Source organism: Hydractinia symbiolongicarpus, chromosome 2, assembly GCF_029227915.1.
Source record: "Hydractinia symbiolongicarpus strain clone_291-10 chromosome 2, HSymV2.1, whole genome shotgun sequence".
NCBI lineage: Eukaryota > Metazoa > Cnidaria > Hydrozoa > Anthoathecata > Hydractiniidae > Hydractinia > Hydractinia symbiolongicarpus.
In genome coordinates, this window is record NC_079876.1 from 23928140 (window position 1) to 23946067 (window position 17928).

At 32.2% G+C, this 17928-nt stretch overlaps 3 protein-coding genes and 1 long non-coding RNA gene across 4 annotated transcripts; 2 read left to right on the forward strand and 2 right to left on the reverse strand.

Annotated features, from left to right (window-relative positions):
• Positions 1–2564: 2564 nt before the first annotated feature.
• LOC130629994 (heterogeneous nuclear ribonucleoprotein A2 homolog 2-like) lies at positions 2565–4448 on the reverse strand. Its single transcript, XM_057443391.1, has 5 exons — positions 4280–4448; positions 3848–3952; positions 3703–3735; positions 3596–3619; positions 2565–3551 (listed from the first exon to the last, which is right to left on the reverse strand). Exons 1-5 carry the CDS (start codon positions 4446–4448, stop codon positions 2755–2757), a joined length of 1128 nt encoding a protein of 375 aa, XP_057299374.1. The 3' UTR covers positions 2565–2754.
• Positions 4449–7345: 2897 nt separating this feature from the next.
• On the forward strand, positions 7346–7889 carry LOC130627318 (uncharacterized). The gene is made up of 3 exons (XR_008981829.1): positions 7346–7404; positions 7577–7609; positions 7854–7889. It is a non-coding gene; the product is annotated as an uncharacterized LOC130627318 (long non-coding RNA).
• A 3648-nt stretch (positions 7890–11537) lies between these two features.
• LOC130627329 (uncharacterized) lies at positions 11538–13537 on the forward strand. The gene is made up of 3 exons (XM_057441378.1): positions 11538–12278; positions 12618–12677; positions 12784–13537. Exons 1-3 carry the CDS (start codon positions 12236–12238, stop codon positions 13131–13133), a joined length of 453 nt encoding a protein of 150 aa, XP_057297361.1. The 5' UTR covers positions 11538–12235; the 3' UTR covers positions 13134–13537.
• Positions 13538–16770: 3233 nt separating this feature from the next.
• Positions 16771–17849, reverse strand: LOC130630269 (uncharacterized). The gene has a single exon (XM_057443695.1). The coding sequence runs from the start codon at positions 17433–17435 to the stop codon at positions 17031–17033; it is 405 nt and encodes a 134-aa protein (XP_057299678.1). The 5' UTR covers positions 17436–17849; the 3' UTR covers positions 16771–17030.
• Positions 17850–17928: the final 79 nt, after the last annotated feature.

The window sequence follows — 17928 nt, forward strand, 5'->3', positions numbered from 1 at the left end:
ACGAAGGTAAAAGTGCAGCGCTCTAATAAATGGGAAAGCAAATTTACTTTTACGGATCGCTTTGTTTAGAAGAGTTGTTTATTTCGTATCGTGAAAGAATAAAATTTCTTGAGGAGGAACTTAGATACAAAAACAACTTAATAAATCGCATTCTAAGTCTTTCAAGTTCTGAGAAATCACTGTTCCGTGACGAGCATGTTTTGCCTTCACAGGTTGAAAACGCTAATTTTATCAAACAAATTCCATTGTATGAAAATGTAATCCCAGAGGAATCATCAAAACCACTTGGACATAATAATGTAAATGATTTTATTGCTAAGGATTTACATAAACCTATTATTGATTTTGAGTTACAAAAATTAAAAGAGCCACTTGGTAATTCAAAACATGAAAAAGTTATTGATCAATCTAATTTTAATGCTTTTCACAACGTCTTCACAGACGTTCTAAATAGACATGCACCGGCAAAGATTCGAAGCAAAGCCTCACATCACTAGAAATATAAGGAAGGCCATCATGAAACGCTCTTACTACAAAAATAAAGCTAATAAATCAGGTGACTCTAAATATATAAAGCTTTATAAAAAACAAAGAAACATTATTGTAAATATGAACAGAGCAGCAAAGAGATCATATTTTCATTCCCACGAGACCAATTCCAAAGACTTTTGGAGCTCTTGTAAACCTTTTTTTTCGAACAAATCTCGCGGTAGTGAAAAGATTTCTTTGTTAGATGATGTTAAAAATGAATTCATCTCTGATGAAGGTGAAGTAGCGACAATGTTTAATAAATATTTCATAGATTTAATAAGGAAACTTGATTTAAAACCCTGGAAATCCAAAGTGGCCTCTTCAGTATCTCTAAATGAACTTGATTCTATCCTTCTCCATTATGCTGATCACCCTAGTGTTTTAAAGATCCGTTCAAAAACGAAGAGAAACTTCTCCATTTTACCTGTTAATCCTGAGGAAGTGATACTGAGCCTAAATGCAAAAAAGGCAGTCAGTGGCCTAATTCCAACGAGAATAATTCAGATAGTTGCAGACAAAATTTGCTTGCCACTTACAAACTGCATAAATTCTTGCATCACTGACGGTATATTTCCATCAGTACTGAAACTATCTGAAGTTATTCCCGTTTTCAAAAAGGGTGACAATTCTCGGAAAGAAAATTACCGACCAATTAGTATTTTAAATAGTTTTTCTAAAATTTTGGAACGGCTTCTATTTAATCAGATTTCTAGCTATTTTCAACCACTATTTTCATCATTATTATGTGGTTTTAGAAGTAAATATAGCACCCACAATGCTCTATTTCGCCTAATTGGTAAATGGCATCAGTGCTTAGATAAGTCTGGGGTGGTGGGAACTGTCTTAATGGACTTGTCAAAAGCATTTGATTCCATAGATCATGGCCTTTTAATCTCAAAATTGGCTGCTTATGGTTTTGATAGAAAAAGTCTTTACCTTATGAAAAGTTATCTCTCTGGACGTTTTCAAAGAACCAAAATCTGCAGTTCTTTTAGTGAGTGGCTCTCAATTGTTTTCGGCGTTCCACATGGTTCTATTCTCGGTCCACTTCTGTTTAATATATTTATAGATGACTTATTATTATTTATTGAAAAAACTGATATTTGCAACTTTGCTGATGATAATACAATCTACACTTGTGGATCTCAATTAAATGAAGTCATTGCTGACCTTCAGCATGACTTAAATAACGTATTAGCCTGGTTTGAAAACAACCAATTGGTTGCTAATCCAGCAAAGTTTCAGATGATGTTTTTAGGTTTTCCACACAGTGATACTTTATCGCTAAGAATGAACAATAACTTCCTAGTCGCATTGGAATCTGTAAAATTATTAGGCATTACTATTGATAGATGTCTCACTTTTGATGAGCACATCTCTAATCTATGTAAAAAAGGAAATAGCAATGTCAGATGTCTTTACAGAATGAGACGATTCATTAGTTTTGAACAATCAAAGTTATTGCTTAATTCTTATATTTTATCAATATTTACCTATTGTCCCATTATATGGATGTATTGCAGTGCTGTGCAGTATAAATTAATCATTTCAACACACAAACGTGCATTGAGAGCTGTAACAAAAGACTATCATTCCAGTTATCAGGACTTGTTGGTAAATTGTAACAGTGTGCAAATTCGCGAACTGCATTTACGTATAATCTGCATAGAGATTTATAAAACATTAACAGACAAAAATCCGTCATTTATGCAGTCTTTTTACGCTATAAGACGTATCAGTTACAATTTGCGCAGCAAAAATAGTCTACTTTTACCATCCACAAGTTCAACACGCTTTGGTACTAGATCTTTTTTGTTTCGAAGTTGTTTGTTATGGAACTCTTTGCCTGACAGAGTGAAGAGTTCTCTCTCCATCAAAAGTTTCAAAAAGGAACTTATCTCACTTAATCTTTCAGATCTCTGCACATGTAGGCTACATAATTCAGCTATTCTCGTCTCTTATTTTTAATGTTAGGTATATCTTTGTGTTTTTTTTGTTTATTTACTTTTTACTTTAGTTGGTGTAAATTAGTATTTACCATTTACTATGTAAAACCAACTTTAAATAAATGAAATAATAATAAATAAATAAAAATAATAATAAAAAATAAATAATAATAAAATAAAATAAAGGAAAACCGAAACACAATTTAGAACTACAAGTAATTTTACGTAAGAGATGTCGTTTTATTAAAGAATAAATTACATGCTACTTTATGTAATTTCATCCACTATAACCTTTTCGTCCACCGTATCCTTTGTGTCCACCATATCCTTTGCGTCCACCATATCCTCTTTGTCCACCATATCTTTTTTGCCCACCATATCCCTTGCGTCCACCATATCCTTTGCGTCCAGCATGTACTTTGCGTCCACTATATCGTTTGCGTCCACCATATCCTTTACGTACACCATATCCTTTGCGTCCAGCATGTCCTTTACGTCCACTATATCGTTTGCGTCCAACATATCCTTTACGCCCACCATATCCTTTACGTCCAACATATCCTTTACGTCCACCATATCCTTTACGTCCTCCATAACTTTTACGTCCACCATATCCTTTGCGCCCAACATATCCTTTGCGTCCACTATAACCTTTGCGTCCAACATATCCTTTGCGTCCAACATACCCTCTACGTCCACCATGCCCTATATGTCCGCCATATCCTTTGCGTCCACCATATCCTATACGTCCAGCATATCCTTTACGTCTAATATATCCTTTTCGTCCACCATATCCCTTACGTACACTGTATTTTCGTCCACATTTTCTCTTACGATAACATCGTCGACGACGCCCATCATTTGATACATCGGTATCATTTAACTCATCATCATCATAGCAATCATCATCATTTTGTGTGTCACTGCCTTCGTCATCATCGTCGCAGTCGTCATCATCATTGAAAGCATTCTCACTTTCTTGCAATGCGTCTGGTGCAGAATCTAAGCGGAATAAAAAATAGAGGAAAACATGTATATGACATAGATTTCCTATGTCAACACTTAAATATCGCCCTAAGAATAAATTTTAATATTAAATTAGATTTTATGAAACATACCTGCAACGGAGTGAGCTTCAGGTTCTAAAAAAATAAAAAAATTATTATAATAGTGGCGTCGATATTTTGCACAAAATTGGGTTTGCAGGTGACCTACTTAAACATACCTGTCGATGCTTCATTCGTTGGAGCGCTGTATGCTAAAAAATTGAAACAAGGCTGCAGTTTAAGGTCAATAATTACTCATATATTACATATAAACATATTGCAATGATGGAAATTTTAAATCTTACTAAATCCCAAAGATTTTACCTTTTACAATACCTTTTAAACCACATAAATAGTCATTTATTATTTCAGGCTTTCGCTTTTTTCTATACTTTACAAAAAAATAAAATAAACACATACCTGCAGTTACTGCGATGCACAACAACAATAATAATGTAAACTTCATTTTCGCAAATCTATACTCAACAAATGGTAAATTGTTGATATTATTTGCTGTTTCGGTCCCCTTATTTATGTATTTCTGTTGTTAAGTACCCAAGTACTAAGAAATTAATTAGTTCCTTAAGCAGGTACTGAACACACGTGTTTTAATTATTGCATGTCACCATCATTTCCCATTGTTTTTAGCAGATTTTTAATTTGCTTCTGTTGTAATTAATATTGCTGTTTCGACATTTTAAAGTCATAGGAAATAATGCTTGGGGAAATTTCCGTCTAGAATGCATGATATATTACTAATGATGCTTTTATGATCATTGTAACATATGATATCATCGTCTGCAATAACGCCACCTTTAGTAGCTGCCCAGTAAGCACGAGACGTTTTTAAGACGTCTTTTAAAGGCCGGATGAGACGTCTCTGAGACGTCTCTGACCCGTCTAAAAGTGTAATGCCTAAAGACATCTTTGACAAACGGAAAAACGACGCCTTTTTGCAACGTGTTTAGGACGTTTTAGAGACGTTCCTGTAGGTACCAAAACGTCTTAAAGACGTCTTTATTTAGTCTCTTTTAAACGTTATACTGCCAAGGCAGGCCTGCTTTAGATAATTTAAGCGTAAGCGTAGGATTTTAATAATTTTTATTCTGAAGGAGGTGTGACAAAGCAAAACAAGAAAAGGGTTAAGAAAACCATGACTTAAAAGTATGTATATCGCTAATAAATTTATAAGCACGTTCTTGCTGCTGCACACCGAATTCATTGTTAACATTCAAACAATGCTAATTCTAGATATTGTTAAAAAACAAAAGAGTACGGACGAAAATTTAAATTATCGCTGAGAATAATTTCTTATATAGTCAGAACAATTAGAAGAAAATTTATATAAGAATAACGAGGCTAGGAATTACTGAAAATACGAACAAAGGCTTTATTTTACTTAAAATTCTGAAAGCAAACAAAGAAATTTGAGAAATACATCTTTTAAGAGAATCAATTGTTGCACTTTTGCGAGCCTTGTCCTTGAATTTTGGATCGATTATTTTATGTACTGAAATTTAGTAAAAAAATGCATAAGAACAATGGCAAACAATGTTAAATCATGTGGAAATTTTCTTGTTTCATGAAATCTAATAAATTGTCCTAACAGAAACGATCTTAGAGAAAACAAAAATGGTTCTTAACAATGGTGTACCATTGTTTCTTTTGAAGGTAAGACAGATCTAATTAGACAAAATCTAAATCGATTTTAACATTTCTTCACAACCTTACATCCTTTTTACAGTTAATGAATTGCGCATATCGGTTGAGAGTGAAATATGAACGTGGAACTGTGGTATGAAAACTAAGAAAAAGTTGTGAGAGATTAGAATAGGGATGATTACATTCAAGACAGGCTCGTGGATCGATCTCAGCGCTAATTCTTCAACCTAAGTCGATGTGTAGTCCGGTTAAGAAAATTAGAACTAAAGAGCATTAATTGAGTAATTCTTTTTTTAAATGTAGATTTTATGTGGTAATCAGTTGCTATTTCCTAGTGATATCAATTCAATTGGAAATGATTGTAAACCACAATCTCCTGTGTGGCGCAAGTAAAAACAATAAAAAAATGATCTGAAAAAACGGATGTGAAATATTTTCAGAAATTATTTCCTCTACATTAATTTGGTTCTACTAAAATGTTCTAATAATGTAGTTTATATTTTTATTACGGAAATACCAACGAATGAGAATTGTACTATCTATTGATTCTCTCTACAGAAATGCACCAGGTGGCAGTCATGCTATATACAAATGTCAGTGAACTAGCAGATAGTTATAAGGGTGACTCAAGCGAAAAACTTATTGTGCAAAAAAAAAATCTTGTGTTGCAAAATCCAACCCCAATAACTGCGTTTATTAACATCTAAAAAAATGCTACTTAGTGGCAGCTGCGTGTAGCTATAGCATGCAATCTTTGCTCTTTCTGCATGAAAACACGATACCTTATCGGTGAAAAATCCGCCAGTGAATAATCTTAATCCTAAATTATCATCAACTGCAATACAACCCGCATATTCATTTATCATATTTGATGATAGGTCATCATCAGCATTTGTTTCAATTGCAGGGTTTTTTCTTTGAAGTCCACCACTTCGATGGCGAATCTTATCATCGTGGAATGGAACAAAGAAAAGTTGTCGGTGTTTTTTATTCTATCCCAAACTCATATAAACAGCAGTGGTACCTCAAGTCATCTAGAAAGATTTTAAGTCCTTGATTTTAGGACACGACCGACCCAACGACCGACCCATCGACCGACCCATCGATCGACCCATCGACCAACCGATACTTGTGCTTTTCTTTGACTACACACGCATACGGATGAGGGGCGATGGAGTTATCGTTGGTTTCTCTATACATTAGTCTTGCATTCTTGCATTGGAATAAGGCATTGATCTTGTTGAAAGACAAATTAGAGTAGAGATATAAAAAACCTTTCGCATAACCACATGCCACCTAACATCGTACAAATTCTCATGTAAACAAAAAAGATAAATAACATCATAGTCTTGTAATTTCAAATAACAAGAAGACATTTCAAACATTTATAAGCGAGAGAAGAATTCTTTCCAAATGCGTGTTAACCCCTCTTAAAAAAAACTCCTTTCTTGTTCCAATTTTGCAATTCCCAATTTGTCGGACCATCATAAACTCCTAAGAAAACGCGAAATAGGGTTCTGATACATTAAAAAAATTAAACTGGAAGTCGTAAAGTCCCAAAGAACTAAGAATGTATAGTGCACAATCCTCAGACTTCTAATCTTCGCAGATTAGTGGTCAAGGATTTCGCACCGTTCAAAGTGAGTGCGCTAGCTATTGTATCTCAAAAGATTAGTTTAAATATTACTAGCATTTCCCATATGATAACGATTTTGTTACTAATTTGTTTTTGGTGAGTTGCATTTTATAATTTACTTTGTGTGTTTGATTTAGCTTAATTTTAATCAAGTACAATGTTAAACTAGTCGAAAGTTTACATACTTTAAATTATATTTAGTGATCAATCATATACTACTGGTATTATGACATTCTGACAAAAAATATAAGCATGATCTTAATAGGTGTTTTTGGAAGGAAATTTTAATAAGAATGATTTCCTTTGATTTTGCAACGTCAAAACTTTAATATCAATTACAACGTAAGAAAATTAAAAGTCTGAAAAACAATGACAACTGATGACATGCAGTAATTAAAACACGTGTGTTCAGTACCTGCTTAAGGAACTAATTAATTTCTTAGTATTTGGGTACTTAACAACAGAAATACATAAATAAGGGGATCGAAATAGCTAATACCATTACATGTTTTGCTTCTGAACAGAGTTGCTAAAATGAAATTCACGTTAACAGTATTGTTGTTTTGCTTCGTAGTAACTGCAGGTAAGTGGTCATAGATATAATATGAAGTTTACATTACATTTTACATATCAGCATACAAAATTAGAAAGTTCTTAGTCGTTAAAGCTAAGTTATATTTTCAAATATATCTGGCCTTTCTATCCTTATAAGTTATTTTCAATTTTAACTTCTTCATTCTTAATTCTTTATTTAGCAAACAACATCCCAGCAAATGAAGCATCAATAGGTATGTTAAATAAAGTTATTTCTCATCGATGTTATGATATATGCATCTGTTGCCATATTTTCAGAAAAATATCAACTTTATTGGTAAACATAACAGCCAATACTATAGATCATAAAAGCATTAGGCGCGTTTTAAAAATTTAGGTTAATTAGCGAAGCTTTTCGTACATTGTCCGACGACATGAACAACTGAAATAAATTTAACATACATATTTATATCCTTTTTTCTCTTTTTGTCTTTTTAGAAGAGACCAAAGAACAGGATGCTGATACTGTCAAAGGTATACGCCCTTGGATGTTTTTACAATTTTATACACTTTAAACTGACATTTTCATTAGAATAACAATTTCATTGCGACAAAAATTGCGACGAAAGTAATGAAGTTCAAAATGATGATGATTGCAATGATAATGATGAGCTAAATAATACCTATATATCAAATGATGGGCGTCGCCGACGTCGTTTTTACAGTTTTATACACTTTAAACTGACATTTTCATTAGAATAACAATTTCATTGCGACATTTCTGTTCTTTTTCCTCTATGTTTTTTTTTTTTTACTTTGCTTAGATTCAGCTGTTGAATCATCGCAAGAAAGTGATGATGACGACTGCGACGATGATGACGAAAGTAACGAAGTTCAAAATGATGATGATTGCAATGATGATGATGAGCTAAATAATACCTATATATCAAATGATGGGCGTCGCCGACGATGCTACCGAAAGCGAAAATGTGGACGAAAATACAAAGGATATCTTTCTAAAGGATATGGTTACAAATTACGTGGTGGACGTAAAGGATATGTTGGACGCAAAAGCTATGTTGGACGTAAAAGATATGGTGGACGCAAAGAATATGGTGGACGTGAAGGACATGTTGGGCGTATAGGATATGGTGGACGCAAGGGATATGGTGGACGTAAAGGATATGTTGGGCGTAAAGGATATGGTGATGCTGGACGCAAAAGATACGGTGGACGCAGAGGATATGGTGGGCGCAAAGGATATGTTGGACGTAGAGGATATGGTGGACATAGAGGATATGGCGGACGCAAAGGATATGGTGGACGCAAAGGATATGTTGGACGTAGAGGATATGGTGGACATAGAGGATATGGCGGACGCAAAGGATATGGTGGACGCAAAGGATATGGTAAACGCAAAGGACATGCTGGACGTAGGGGATATGGTGGACAAAGTTATCGTGTTTATTAGAAGCACTGTGTTATTAAAACATTCTCGTACGTAAAATTGTATTTCTGAATTATTTTCACTTTTAATATAGTTTTTTCTGATCTGACATCGCATTTGATCAAGGCGGAAATTTTTTTCAACATTCGCCACTAACTTTGTAAAAAAAAACAGAACCAAAAAATAACAACAAGCATAACAAGAAAGATACAGTAAAATATGCTGTGGTAACATAATCATTCGATGCTCTCGATTCAGACGAAGTGTAAGTACCTATCTAGAGGAGTCTGAGTGTGCTGTTACAGTGTAACCTACGGCGTTAACAGGGACGGGATACATTTATGTCCCTCATTGGTACATGTGCAATGAGATTTTACTGATTTGTCAATGGTGACTTCAACCTCGTCTCCAGTACTTTTTATATTTTTAAACATTTCTGAACAATGTTCTGGCCTTGACTGGTTTAACGTAAAAGTTACTTAGTTGTAAGATTTTGCATACATAATCAGACAGGTGATTTTTGCGCGAGTTATCGTGTTAAGAGTGAGAACGTATATTGTGTGGTTTTATAATGATGACAATGTGTATGTAGTTAATTGTGGTTTTTGTTTTTGAAAGATCTTTTTGCACGATGCATTCTGTCAGAAAAAATTCGTACAGAAATCTTGCTAGCTACCGAATTATCACGTTATAAAACACCAGCTTAAAGTGCGAAGTTCGCTGTAATTTTTATGATTTAGTGCACAGGTTTAAACAAATTCACGATTAATAAATCCGTATCTTAAGCAAAGAATACAAATTCCTTGATGTAATGTGTATCCCTCCTTGGTAAATCTGCAAGTCTCCTCACAAGTATAAGCAATTGCGGAAATATGACCTGCGGGCACTTTGACAGTCACACAACAAACAGTTTGTGTTCTGACGGAAGAAGATTTTTATGTTGAAGTCTTTTAATGCAATTTATTAGGTCAACAATATACCATATCTTTGCCATCCGTTGTTTGCCGATTGCTTTATCAGATATACAAAAAAAAGAAAAAAGAAAAAGAAGGCATCATCTGAAATCAAGCAGATATATGATCGTCCCAACCCCCGTCGTATACTATCATATTTTTGACATGTTAGAAAAATTGAGTTTCTTTTTATACCATGGATTATACTGGCTTTATTATATTTTTACTAGATATGAGGTTTATCCAACGTAAGATCTTAAGTCGCTTCTAGAAATTTTGTCCTGCAAACGGCGTAATGTAACAACATATTGGCTACGTGAATCTTGAAATAGTGTCAAATAATTAATACTAACTAATATGAAAAAAGTCCATGCAGAAAACTAATGCTTTCTGATTAAACGACACGATACATGTTCGCCAAATATTTAAAACATATACAGAACATACTTAGCCTCAATTCCCTCGTAGATATAGAAGAAAAAATAATGAGTGACTAAAAATTACTAAGCAGTAATTATTTTAGAACACATGTATGTTTTCACAAACAAAAAGATAACTTCGACATCATCTATTTCTTCTTTTTTTCGGATAGCTAAAACGTAAACAATGAAGGGAGGTTATAAAGTTTTTCCAACACAGTAATAGGAAGATATGCGGTGGACATAGATTTATTTATGCAGCGGCCCCATCTTAAAAGGTCGGGCTAAACATCTAACGAAGTAATGAATTTAGATTTCCGCGTACTTTAATCTTACAAGGTAAGACTGATTCGGAAATTCAAGAAATGGTAGTAAATTAAAAAAGACTTATATTGGCTGAAACAAAATCATTATATATAAAGTTAGAAAGAAAATCTTTCATTTTGTTATACGAATTTATAGCCAAATTCAGCCGGCGTGGATCGCACATGCATCTATAAACCGGTGCTTCAAAGAAGTGCTGACCCGATTATTTGTCATGACAGGAAAACAGAAAAGTCTGTCCTCAGTTAAAATGATCATTTTACGCGACATCAAAAGAAATACCTTAGCTTAATTTTAACATAGAAAGCGCAAAAAATGCTTGCCTGTTCTCCTTAGAACATCTTATTTGGTTAAAATGTTCTTGTCTTTTGACACAAAAGCCATAGTGGACAAATCAATGAAGGGTAAACACATTACTATATTGTTGGTTTTAATAAAGGTTTACTGAATTGGAATGAAACTTTAGTAAATCTTGCTAAAAAATAATGACAACCAATGAAGCTTTTAATAGATAGTTGGAAGAGTTGCAAAGAAGGCTACTTTTAAAGTCATTTGCTTGCACACCTTTACTTTTTTATTTAGTTCTTAGTCAATCAAAATTTAAAAAAAAATTGATACAGGATTTGTAGTTCATATCGGTTCAGACCCTTATTTAAGCGGATTATATTATATCAAGATTATGTGCGCACTATGACAGGACATATTTTTACAACATACATTTTTTATACAAGAAATAATTTAATAATTTAAATAATAAATCTTTCGCAGTTTTTGCATTAATCAGAAATGTATTTTTCTTGTCATTTTTGACACTTTTGATTAAGCAGTATTCATTATATGATCACTATTATGTATAATTGTGGGGTGTGGTTGCAGCGAAACAATTTTCCAACATTGATTGATATGAGGAGACACAGAAGGTAAAGACTTGAATACAGCATTTGCTATGTAAGCCATACAGCTCTTATATTTTCAGTTTTTTCATACCTAGATCTATTTTAAAATTTGTACTAGCCACGGCTAAAAAGATATATTTTTGTACAGCTTGAGTTAAGACTATGTTAGTAATCTTACATGCCACATCTTAGCTTTAAGAATCTTTATTTCCCCGTGTTAGACAGGGTCCAATAACAATGCTTTTGTATTTGCGACCAGTTTGGCCCAATAGGAAACAGCTTGTAAAATATGCCTTGTGTTCTTGTAATAATATCTTTCGCGATATTCTTGTTACAGAAAAGTAATAAAAAAATTGAAGTTTTATGTTTTGATTTTTCCATTTATCAGCACAACAACGCTCATGTTCCTCACCCCATCCCACTCCATGCAATTTTACTCAAACCTCATTTTTCTGAAACGCAAATTATCCTTCGTTTACTTCAATGTTCTAAGGGAAGAGTCATTTTTCACACTTTTATCACATTTCTGCTACTTATTTTAGACAACAGCAGACTGGTATGATTACAGAGACAGGTGAAGAAGAAGCAAGTGAGTCTGGTATGGTTTCTTTTCTTAGATTCCCTAAGTCCAGTACCTTGTCTATCACAGGCACTAAGTTTGAATTAGTTTTTTTAATGTTAGAAGTGTTGAACTTGTTAGGTAATTTTTTTAACTTTTAACAATTTCTTTTTTTTTTTTTTTTTTTTTACTTTGCTACAAAACGATTTTAAAACTTGTATTTTAGTTTCATCAAGGTCCCAAAGGTTTCAAAATGAGAGAAGAAGTAGCTTTTCAGATACCATGGTGATCATGTTGGATTACAAACAAAAAGTATTATCTAGCGGTAGGTAATACTTCGTTGCATTCAGTGATGTAGATAATGTTTTTGAGTTGAGAAATTTAAGTTAGAGAAAGCCAACAATGAAATAAACAAAATATAATTCTTTTTGGTGACCTAACGCTGACTTACAAGAATTTAGAAACAAAAATAATAAGACCATAACAAAAGGAGCATCACAACTTACTGTCTAGCTTTCTGACGTCCTTGGTGTAAAAATCGTCCAACAAATATTCGTTGTTTTTTGTACTGTACTCTGTTATAAATGCGTTTTCATAAGTATTTGTTTTTTCAATTGCACGTAGGAAACTCATGTCTTTGCTTTTTATGTTTACTTTCCTCTAGTTGGATGTGCAGTGTGTTCAGTAGCGTTCCTTCTCATCGAAGTATTCAGCATTGCAATAGGTAACCATAATTACTCTGAGAAGTATTTTTACTTATAAGCTTATAAGAGGCTGTTTCACACTTTACCGAAAACAATATTCAGAACCTTTATAAGGATGTGCAATAGGCGTTGCATTTAAAGATGATTGTCCCGCAGAAAACCGTTTGCCAGGATTTTTGGTTATATTTGGAATTGTTAGTGTAACTCGTCAATTCTTACCTTTATATGATCCAATCAAAAGACTTTTCGAAGGCTTTATAGTGCTTTGGTTTATACTGGAAAACTCTTGGTTATACCATTCATTTAAACCATCGTTGACGAACTCCTCACAGACATCACACTGCAATGAAATTCTGTACTTTTTCACATTTTGGGTGATTTGTATGACGTGGTTAGGAATTTTTGTAGTAATAATTCTCCCAGTTTGTTTACTCTGTGGAATAATAATAAGAAAAGTGAAAAACACGTCAGTTTGATTAGGCCTGATTATGTAACACATCATACTATGTGTAACGTCTTCAAGCTTCAGTCAGTGTTTTAATCTTCTTTGTATCAAAAACCGCAAAATTCCGTGAATTCGCGCCAAAATTGCTTATCTTAAGGTATAGCTAGACAGGTATATATTTCACCGTTATTATAAATGTTTCAGGTTAAGTTTTCTTTAAATATATACAAAAATCACCATGCCCGGTTTTTTAAGCAAAAGATAGAGAGTTGAAATAATATTAAATATAAATATCAAATATAGTAAAGAAATATTCCAACTATATTGATTAAAAATGACTAGTATAATCTACAAAAATCTATAAGATATATAAGAATGTGTATGTAACAATATTTACAAATGTGTAAGTTTAGTCAGTAATAATTTTGCTTTTACATTTTTCTTAAAGAGTTTTGTTTCCTTTAATTGCATCAGATAAAAAAGCATTCCAAAGGTATGGTCCCCTATGTTTAATCGAGAATAAGCTAGATTTTATTAAAATTTTTTGGTAATTGAAGTAAATTGAGTGGTAAACATGTTTGGTGCTACTTTTTGTTTCATTTTATACATAAAAAGTAAATCCTGATGTATATTTATTTGATAGACGTTTAAAATCCCAATTTGAAGAAATAACAGTCTAAATTGAAAATTATGCGACAAGCATGATTTTGTTTATTATACATTTTTTGTAAATTTATGTACATTATTACTTGTTCATCATAAGTTACAATACGATAAGTAACAGTATATGAAAAAAAAACGTTTTTTCAAGTAATGGAGGTTTAAGTATAGTTTAGCCTTTTATAATATTCCTAAACTTTAAGTGATTTTATTCTCATATGTATGTGTTTATTTCATGTTAACGATTTATCCACAATTATGCCAAGGAATTTTATTGTTTCCTTCTTTTTATGCTTGCGTTATTTATTTTAAGCAAAAGTAGTTTGAGTGGAATATCATCAATTTAAAAAAGATTAGTATCGTCAGTAAATAGAATAAATTTGACATTTTGAAAGAATTGTGTAAGTCGTTGATGAAAATCAAAAACAGTAAGGGTCCAAGAATGGATCCTTGTGGAACACCGTTTTATTAGTTGAAAGGGGGTCGTTTTATCGTCGTATGCTATGCATTGTTTTCGGTTAGTCAAGTAATTTATAAACCTTTTTAAATTGATGTCTGGAACACTGTAACATTTAGGTTAGATAACAGAATGTTATGATGTGCAGTATCGAAAGCCTTTGATAGAACAACAAATACAAGGATAACGATAATTTATTCACCAAGATATATCTAAGTCTTTCGGGAAAGTCTTTTACTGCTCTGAGAGTAAAGAAAATTTCCTCAGTATTGAGACTTAATTACTTCTGAACACTCTGGACCGGTTTTTCTGAAAGTACGCCGAATTTCCCACACAATTGCGAGGCGACGCAGCCTTGTGAATTACTATTTTTTGAAAAATGTTACCCAATGTTTGAGGGTCGATTTTTGACAACATAAAGTGTTTGTTTAGTCAGTTAGTTTAAAGCCTCGAAATTCAGTCATAATATTCTGGGAAATAAGAAGAAATCTTTCCATTGCTTGGTGCTTTACTCATCAAAATATGTTATTAGCTACGAAGAATAAGTAAAATCCCGCAGTTTCCACGTTGGACTATCCCATGATGTAATTATGTCGTGTGTTTATGATCACATGTTTGTATTTTAATCTGACGAAAGTACACGTAGATTGTTTTTACAGCCGGAAGTAGAAACATATTTATACGGTGAGATACTTTCATCCAATTACAAGATTACTAAGAAAAAACGCCACGTGAATTTTGTTGATCTTGAAAGTCTTAGTGCATTACTCACTTTCGCAATTGAGCTAAAAAAACATCATTTCTTTTATGTTCTCCATTTTATTATTAATTCTAGCTGCGTTTATTAAATAAAAAGCAGGAAAAAGTACGTTTTGATGTAAACCGTCTTCCATAGAGAGCTTAAAAGATGTTTATCCTTTTTTGTCTTGTTAAAAAAAATGCGTTTTTACATACTCCTGGTCTATCGAAGAAAGTAATGCTGGCAAGAATGGTACCTGACATAATATATGCTTTCCCATTTCCAATGGTCATCCTATGCTTATAAATAATTTCTTTAAAGACACCAGTGAAAGCCTCTACTTTTAGTTTCTTCATTTTTTAACAATATTACTGCAGGTTTCTATTTTGGTTATAACCAAAATAGAAACCTGCAGTAATATCCAATTTGAGTTTATTTAAAATTAAACTCAGATTGGATTTAGGTAACGTAAAAGCCGTTCTGACATACTATTATTATATACTATTACAATTTGAAAAACGTAATATCTTTTCATGTGTAATTTTTTATAATGATTGAAATTTACATCAAATTGTCTCTGCACGTTATTTAATCATACAAGCGTATATACAGAAAAGTTGGTAAAAAGATATTTCAAACAAAGGATGTTATACAACGCCGAAGGTAAAATAATCTTCCGTAACACAAGCCTGAATGAAACATTTGTTCCAAACGATTCAGGCGTACAAATTTACAATTTAAATGGGCGAGTTAATAAATGTGTGAAGTCAAAGAAAGAAATTTTTGAAATACTTTTAGTTAATCTCTTGTTGAACACTCCCCACTCTTTTTACTTTAAAGGTGTAAAAAACACATGGGAACATGTTGTAGACCATTTGGTACTTTAATACAGACTTTTTTGCCGCAATAACCTTTTGAACCTATTCAGCGTCTGGTATGTATGTTCTTTTAGAATTCAGCATTAATTATGTCTACAATAATGAAATAAAAATAAGCGCCGAGGCAATGTCTTTTAATTCTATGGTTAATTTTTGTCTCTATATTTTTCATGACGCTTGAGGGAAAAAGTACAATAAAAAGTACGTAATATTTGTATATAAGCTGTTTAAAAGTTAAAAGTATTTTGTTAAACAATCTGATTTTCTTTCCGAACACGAACACATCTTAGGATATGGTTATATGTTATCTCGATGAAATAAGCGACGATGTAGTATGACTTAACAATAACCCTGACATTTGATACTATACAATATAACATTTGTCAAGTTCTGACAAATTTTTCGATATTTCTACACGACAGTTTGCTAAAACAAGTTAAACTATAGAAAATAATTAATATTAATAGCTTCAAGATCGCTGTTATTGATATAAACAATTAAAATTTGATATGGTATGAGTACACAGAAGAACGTAATAGGTAAGAATGCATATATTTATGATTTTATAATCCTTATTCAAATTGCAAATTGAATACATAAAAAGATAACGTTTTAGTTGAAATAACACGAAATTTCAATAAATGCTAAAACGAGTAGAACAAGCTGCATGCCAAGTTAAAGTCAATATTTTTTATCGCCAAAAATTAAAATATTTCGACCAAGGGTTTACTCAGTTTACTACTGTAGTTAATAACTTCAAATTACTCATTTTGTTTTTATTATTTATACGTAATCAGGAACATATCTTGCTACCACGTTTTTTGAACAAGACAATTTTTTAGTATTTTGAATCAGAACTATAGATCTTTAATACGTTTTTTGTCAGATCAAATTTCCAACATCACATTGACACAATAATGGCAGAAAACAACAATTTGTGCACCAATTAAAGCCATTTATTTAAAGAAAACTTAATAATACAAATATTATATAAATATTGTCAACCACAAAAATACTGAATAAATATTTAAACTTTCTAAGATACAAGCAATATACATAGATATCTGTTGATAAATAGATAAAAAATTACAAAATATTTTATATTTTTATTTTATTTTTACTCAAAAAAATTACAATAAGAAATTTTAAATATATTTTTATTAAATAAAAAAAATATATATACATAAACCAAACTTAATCAAAGCCAGTTTTCCGTTTTTCCAATCGTTGAGCATTAGCTAAGAATATACGCCCACACAACAAATCAATATGCTGTTGCATGCTTGTTAAAAATTCTTGGTCCTTTTTTGCCATCATTATCTTTGTTAGTTTACCACGCTTCTTCGCTTCTACAATATGACTGTGTATTTTATTTAAGGTCTCTGTTAAGTCAGAGTAAAATTCTGCCTTACGTATAAAATGATAATCTACTCCACTTAAAGCTTTAACAATCGGCTTTAAAATTGCTGTGAATTTTTGTACATGAGATTTATTTTTCTTTGAACTATCTATCAAACGAAATATATTTTCCATTGCTGAATTTAACGTAGGAAAATGTTGTCCCTGACATGGTTTAAATATTCTGTTAATTCTAGCCATCTTTACTTTGTTTCAACAATGCCAAATATTGATGTTGGATTATATATAATATATATATAATATATATAATATTATATGATAATTTTTTTCCTCTCCTTTCACAATACTTTCGCTATGAAGGTTTAAGGGACTTAACCCATTTGTTATCGCGTGCTAGCTTACTTTTCTTAGAATTTTTTCTGCTAACTTCCTTCGTCGAATACAGTTTTTTCTAAGGACGTAATTGCAACAAAACATGCATTATAAGTACAGATACCATTAATACATTCTTTGTAATACTTCTGGAAAACCATCAGTGGACATACAAACTTTAAATTCAAGACTTTGCGCTTATGTGTCACTGTCAAAATTCCCTTCTCAATATCAATTAATTCATTCTACGTGATGATCACGGTCGGTCAAACTTTCTTTTGAACAATCTAATTGGCTAAAGTTTAAATCTTGCAGAACAGTATTATGCAAAGTGTATTTTCACTAAGATTATAATAGCTGT